The sequence below is a fragment of the Sinocyclocheilus anshuiensis genome, unplaced genomic scaffold, assembly GCF_001515605.1.
Source record: "Sinocyclocheilus anshuiensis isolate Anshui unplaced genomic scaffold, SAMN03320099.WGS_v1.1 scaffold21, whole genome shotgun sequence".
NCBI classification, from domain to species: Eukaryota; Metazoa; Chordata; class Actinopteri; order Cypriniformes; family Cyprinidae; genus Sinocyclocheilus; species Sinocyclocheilus anshuiensis.
The window spans coordinates 824026-831674 of NW_015536472.1; the positions used below are offsets into that span (position 1 = coordinate 824026).

At 38.2% G+C, this 7649-nt stretch overlaps 1 protein-coding gene across 1 annotated transcript in view; it reads right to left on the bottom strand.

Moving 5' to 3' along the window:
* The window catches only part of LOC107701691 (zinc finger protein GLI2-like), a 105444-nt gene that overhangs the window by 44639 nt on the left and 53156 nt on the right, over nt 1-7649 (bottom strand). The window contains exon 4 of the mRNA XM_016503794.1: nt 5306-5411. Coding sequence (XP_016359280.1) covers nt 5306-5411 — 106 coding nt within the window. The remainder of the gene's footprint in view (nt 1-5305; nt 5412-7649) is intronic.

The window sequence follows — 7649 nt, forward strand, 5'->3', positions numbered from 1 at the left end:
TTTTATTAATTCAATATATTTTACAATTATAATTCTACTGTAATTAATGCAATTATAATATATATTATAATATTAATATAAATTACAATATTACTATTACTATTAATATACTAAATTACAGGTCTACAAGCTTTGAGCTGATAAAAAAAAAAAACAATATAAAAAAAAAAAGATTATTATTAATAATATTATATGGTACATTCACCATAATATTAATATATAAATTATAGTCCAACTTTAAGTCAGCAAGCTTTCAGTCAATTACAAAAAACAACAACAACAATATTCTAAAAATCTATTGTTATTATTAATTACCATTACATTTACCACATTATTAATATATAAATCACAGTACAACTTTGTCTACAAGCTTTCAGTCGATTACCACAGAAAATAACTTAAACTTGTCCCTCAGTTTGTGTAAAACGGAATAAACTCATACATTTCTGAGTTTCAACAGCATTTAAAAGCATTTTCGCAGTGCTGCACAATTACCATTGTAAGTGCATTACTGTAAACATGTTTCTTGTTTTTACAAACTTAAGGACTATTGGACTAAACCACAGATGCAAAGTATTCCCTTGAACCAAAGACACTTTTTCCCGCAGCATCGGAGCAGTGGAAGTGTCCTGTCGTCTCGCCGGAAGCTTTCTGACACTTTCTTGGACGAGAAGCGACGTTGACAAGTGGGAGGTTCGTCACCGGTGCTCCCTTCCCTCCGCCTGGAAGAATTCCCACGGCGCTCCTGTCCGCTACGCAGATGAATCGCACCGTCCATTGTCATTTCAGCCAGCTCCGGAAAAAAAAGCTACCTTTTCTCCTGCTCGCTTTGTCAAACGGAGGGAAAAAAATGAAGAACGAAAGCAAGATATCCATAGGGGAAGCTTCCTACAGCCGCTCGGCTGACAGCTCTGACAAAATAACCAGCGCCCTCATTATTTTACATGCAAACAATGATAAAACGAACTGTATGGAGATGTCATGTTAGACAATCAGCTCAGAGACCCTTGACATGCCGCCCTGTGACTGTAACAAAGTGTCCCGGCTTGCCACGGGCGACACCGCGCTTAATTTGCTGCACAATGTCCCTGTAATTAGATGAATTTGGCTCAGGCAGAGGAAATGACAGCTAGATCAAGGTCTTGATGAATTAGGGGTCCACTGTCAAGATCAAATCACATTAATCAAGGCGAGCGAGTGTTGAGACAGCTAGTCTCCCCCCAACGCGGCTCTATGCGTGATGAATAGGCTAGCTGCTAGCGGGCCGACCGAATGTATCACCATCAAAATCTGTGAATTTAAATGTAACAACGCTACTTCCAGAATTCTATTGATTTATTCTGCTCTTTTAAGATAAACCTTCCTTCGAGCCTCCAGACCCCGTTTCAAAAAAGACAAGGAGGGGAAAAAAGCTCTGTGGTGTTGTATTGAAGGAAAAACAACAAAGTGTAACTTCAAAAACTAGTGCGGCCCACTTTATGTTCTGTTTCTACAATACCGCCACTGCTGTTGATCTGCTGGAGAATTCATGCGGGACACGTGAAGCTCTGAAGGTCTGGAGGTTAACCTACATTACTGCCGCGGCTCACACACCTGAACCAGAGGATGCTGAGAAAACCGTAGACCGTCGGGCTGGACGGCTAAGGAAGATCTTTGTTTGGGGAGACACGACTAAACCCTTAGGAAAGAAAAAAATCTCTGAAATATCTCAATTGTTTCTCCTAGACAGCAATGAGACCAAATGCCGACGTTGCCTTATTCTCACAGGTGTCTCCTCTGGAGTTTCAGAAGAGATCTCAACAATGTGCTCGGCTTTTTCCATCAAAGTCTGCTATCAAAAGTCAGAGATCTCAATATGAACTCAATCGTTTCTCGTCAGATTATCAAATGAGCACTGCGTTTTGTACCAAAGTCTGTTCATAAGTCAGAGATCTCAATATGAACTCAATTGTTTCTCATCAGATTCTCAAATGAACACTGCGTTTTGTACCAAAGTCTGTTCATAAGTCAGAGATCTCAATATGAACTCAATTGTTTCTCATCAGATTCTCAAATGAACACTGCGTTTTGTACCAAAGTCTGTTCATAATTCAGAGATCTCAATATGAACTCAATTATTTCTCATCATATTCTCAAATGAGCACTGCGTTTTGTACCAAAGTCTGTTCATAAGTCAGAGATCTCAATATGAACTCAATTGTTTCTCATCAGATTCTCAAATGAACACTGCGTTTTGTACCAAAGTCTGTTCATAAGTCAGAGATCTCAATATGAACTCAATTGTTTCTCATCAGATTCTCAAATGAACACTGCGTTTTGTACCAAAGTCTGTTCATAAGTCAGAGATCTCAATATGAACTCAATTGTTTCTCATCAGATTCTCAAATGAACACTGCGTTTTGTACCAAAGTCTGTTCATAAGTCAGAGATCTCAATATGAACTCAATTGTTTCTCATCAGATTCTCAAATGAACACTGCGTTTTGTACCAAAGTCTGTTCATAAGTCAGAGATCTCAATATGAACTCAATCGTTTCTCATCAGATTCTCAAATGACTCCGAGCACTGCGTTTTGTACCAAAGTCTGTTCATAAGTCAGAGATCTCAATATGAACTCAATAATTTCTCATCAGATTCTCAAATGACTCCGAGCACTGCGTTTTGTACCAAAGTCTGTTCATAAGTCAGAGATCTCAACATGAACTCAATCATTTCAAACTCTGGAGAAATTGATACTGAAATGAAACAGAACTGAAAACGTCCTGATTCTCCCCTGAGAGATCTCATTATGAACTCAATGATTTCTCATCATGTTCTCATCAAGATCAAATGACCTGAACTGCTATGCACATGCTAATTTTATAGGTTTGTGCATGTAATTTATATCAAGGGTTGTGTCAGAGACAAAAATTAGTTGAAAACTCAATTAAGTGTCCCATTTCTCATGTTTCTCCTAGTAATCTCACATGAGTCTCTTCTAGAGTTTCAGAAGATATCTCAGCAATGTGCATAACGTTTTCCACCAACGTCTGCAATCAAAAGTAAGAGAGTTCAATATGAACTCAATTATTTCTCATTAAATTCTCCCAAGATCAAATGATCTAAACTGCTATCCACATTCACGTTTTTCTCATTAAGGAATTTCAGGAGAAACATTGATAGACAAAATTGATACTTCTCACAAAAACGGAAAACTCAGTGAAGTGTCCTGATTCTCACATGTTTCTCCTCAGTAATCTGACATGTCTCTTCTAGAGTTTCGGAAGAGATCTCAACAATGTGCTCAGCTTTTTCAAGACACCAAAGTCTGCAATCAAAAGAACTCAATATGAGCTCAAACATTTCTCACCAAATTCTGCCAAGAACAACTGATATAGCTGCTATGCACATGTTAATTTTAAAGGTTACCGCATGTGATTTATATCAAGAGTTATTTTATTAAGGAAGTTAAGGAGAAACATCTGAGACAAAAATGAAACAAAGATGAAAACTCAATGAAGTAACCTAATTCTCACGTTTCTCTCCAGTAATCTCATGTGTCTCCTTTAGATTTCCAGAAGAAATCTCAACAATACACTCAGCTTGCTCAAGATGCAAAATCAAAAATCAGATATCTCACTATGAACTCAATAATTTCTCATCAGTTTCTCAAATGAGCACAGCGTTTTGTACCAAAGTCTGTTGATAAGTCAGATATCTCAATATGAACTCAAACATTTCTCATCAGATTTTCAAATGAGCACAGCGTTTTGTACCAAAGTCTGTTGATAAGTCAGATATCTCAATATGAACTCAAACATTTCTCATCAGATTTTCAAATGAGCACAGCGTTTTGTACCAAAGTCTGTTGATAAGTCAGAGATCTCAATATGAACTCAATCGTTTCTCATCAGATTCTAAAATAAGCACAGCGTTTTGTACCAAAGTCTGTTGATAAGTCAGAGATCTCAATATGAGCTCGAACGTTTCTCATCAGATTCTCAAATGAGCACAGCATTTTGTACCAAAGTCTGTTTACAAGTCAGATATCTCAATATGAGCTCAAACATTTCTCATCAAATTCTCAAATGAGCACAGCGCTTTGTACCAAAGTCTGTTTATAAGTCAGCGATCTCAATATGAGCTCAAACATTTCTCATCAGATTCTCAAATGAGCACAGCGTTTTGTACCAAAGTCGGTTCATAAGTCAGAGATCTCAATATCAACTCAATCGTTTCTCATCAGATTCTCAAATGAACACTGCGTTTTGTACCAAAGTCTGTTTATAAGTCAGAGATCTCAATATGAGCTCAAACATTTCTCATCAAATTCTCCCACGGTTCTATCAACATGTTTTTTCTAATTTTATAGGATTGTGCACATAACTTACATAAACCATTGTCTCATTATGGAATTTGAGGAGAAGCATCTGAGACCAAATTGATATCTAAATAAAAGAAAACCAAAAACTAAATGAAGCTTTCAGAATCTCACACTTCTCCTCTGTTCTCTCAAATGTGTCTCATCTCGAGTTTCATCAGAGATCTCAGCAGTGTGCTCAGCTTTTTAAAGACACAAAAGTCTCAATATGAACTCAATAATTTCTCATCAAGATCAAATGATCCATGCTACTGTCCACATGCTAATTTTGTAGGTTTATACACAATTTATGTGAACGGTTGTCTCAGTATGGAATTTAAGGAGAAACATCTACGACAAAATTGTTACTTAAAGCTGAAAACTTTCACAAAAAGTCCTGAGATATGAAAGAGCAATCTGTGAGCAATAAAACTGCATAAACACCAAATTACACACCAAACATCTGACATGACAGTCCCACACAAGAACTAAGTAAGTTGCTCTGGGAAGAGTATCGGCTCAATGCCTTAAAGGTAAAATGTTAAATGAAATAATGAAATGAGACGAAGTTGAGAGAAGAAAAGTTTATATTCTCCTCTCCAGATATTTGATCCAGTGAACCGCACTAATCTCCTTCCTGGATTTGACATTTACCCGGCCTTGAGTTTTGTGTCTGGCAAGGGTTTATACGTTTTCTAAATGGTTAAACCAAGAACCGAATGACGTAGCTCAGTTTTCGCTTTGAATCTGAACATCCATTTCAGTCGTATGCTTTTTATGAAGCATCAAAAGCATGCGCCGGTCATTTCGGGATCACCTGATTACACCGCATTTGAATGTTGCATGTCTGCGTGCATTCTGACCGCGGGGATAAACAAAGCAGACAGTTTATTTGTGAGTGCAGAGATTATTTATATTCACAAACGCTGAGAACCAGAGCCAGAGACGGACAGGCCTGCAGGCTCACCCGTGTAGAGCGTGGAGCGCATGGGGCTCGTAGTGGTATCTCCCCTCGTGGTGACGCACGTCGATGGGGATCGGAGAATGGAAAGTCGGGAAGATGTGATGAGGGCCTGCAAAAGAGAAACAGAGAGAGAGAGTTGAGAAAAAGCCAAGACTTTAAAAAAATTAATTTCAAAGGCAACAGCGCTACAATAAAGTAACATGAATTTCAGAGCGCACTGAGCAGTTTCGTGTAAAATATTGGCACTATCACACAAGAGTGGAGGAATAAATAAATAATCAAAGTATCCTAAGAAATCCTACATCCCCAACATAAAAGATAACCAACTGGGCTTTTGACAAAGACCTGCAGCTAGACACTCTTTGAACTCGTACAGATGATGGACGTTGTGAAGGAAAAAACCATCCGGGACGCAAACTAGGGCTGACAGTGCAGGGAGAGAATATTCCTCGGCCCAGCATCGTTGCCTCCAACTGGAGCATCTCCCTACTGAACCGACACTGATCCGACCGTGTCCCTGACACTTTACTGGCTCCGAAACGAGTCCAAAACGAAGGTGCCAGGGCGACGTGAAATCAGAGGAGGTCAGGCCTTTGAAATCAAACCACTCACTAATGAGAGAGTTTTTTTGACTAAAAGCTGTTGCCCGTTGCCTCAGTGTTTTACAGTCTTCCGTATATGTTGGCTGGTGTTTCTTTTCATCATAACTCCTTTGGCTGGATCGTTTCATTTGAGCCCAAAGAGAATCAGAATCAGCACTTTCCTGTAATAAACCCTCCGTTGGCTCGGGACGTCCCGTTTAAGGCCAACAGGGCTTCATTAGCAGTTATGATAACGGGAAACCACAGTTGACGGTTTCTTCGCCATATGCAAAGAGCGGTTTGCAATGGTAAAGTCTTAACTAGCTTTCCTTTCTAATTAGTCTTTCACTCCTGCAGCTCCTTCAGTCTTTTAATGTCCTTCGAAAATAAACTGATAAAAAAACAAACGGGTCGAAATCAAAGCAGATTTAAAAGCTTTCCTGTTTTTTTTCCGCAGTTTTCGCATTTTCTATAAAAAAAAGAAAAATAAGTGGCCAGTGCAAAAACTAGCTGGTCGATGGGTTGTTGCCAAGGTGTTGCCATGTGGTTGCTAAGGCCCTGTCCACACGAATGTGGGTATTTTCAAAACCGCAGCTTTTTCTATGCGGTTTGGCCGTTCGTCCACACGCAAACGCAGCACCAGGTCACTGAAACCAAACATTTTTGAAAACGCCTGCCAGGGTGAAGATTTTCAAAAACTCCGGTTGCAGTGTTATCGTGTAGACAGCGAAACTGGAGATTTTGGCTTGTGACGTCGGAGCATGCGCTGTTATCTCCGCCTACTGGAAACTTTTTCAGGCTTCTGATTGGCCAACATGGCTTTACGGTTGAGATTATATCGCCACCTGTTGGCTTGGCATGCTCTTGACAGTGCTTCATAGCATGCTTTTGCGTTTTCATGTGGACAGTTTTTTTTAAAATGGAAGAAGGAAAAACTTGTTTATAAAAATACCCGTGTACGTGTGGACATGGCATAACAGAGCTGAATAGTAACTGATTACATGTAATCTATACTAGAAGAGAGCTGAACTGGATTATGAGATCACTGAATCATCAATGAACTGACTTTAACTGAAAAATTGACTGTGTTATTGTCCTCTTGCATTATTGACAAACCATTTTCCTGTTTGACACTGTAAAGCTTGACATGATCTGTATTGTATGAAGGTTTGACTTGGATTACATAATCAGATTCGAAAAATCAAAATCAGATTATGGATTACATGATTACATGTTATTCACACAATGGCAGTAATCCATAATTTATTGATTCTCCCTAATTCTTCTTTTTTTCTTCTTTTAAATTTCATACCATTTAGCTTTGACTATATTCACAATATACAATAGTTACGTAAATGTCATCTAAATAAATCTGCAAACCATGCTTCTGAATTCGGGTGAAAAAAGCACCTCTCAAGCAATTAGACCATGTATGAAACAAATAATTATGCAAGATACTAAACACAGGTATGATTTAATGCATTTATTGATGTTGATATAAAAAAATGGAATATATTTTCTTTCTCTTTGCTTTTTTATATCAATATGGTACGGTTAATGATATGTTTAAAACAAGTTAGATAAAAAGTAATCTAAAAAGTAGTCAGAATACAATGAGTAACCTAGATTACGTTACTAAATACAGTTTTCATCATGTAATCTGTAATCAGTAATGACTACAATTTGACTGGTGTTTCTATGTGCAAACCAACACTAACTTAGAGCACTAGTACTAGTAATGCTTGACTTAGCAGGAATGAGAGGAG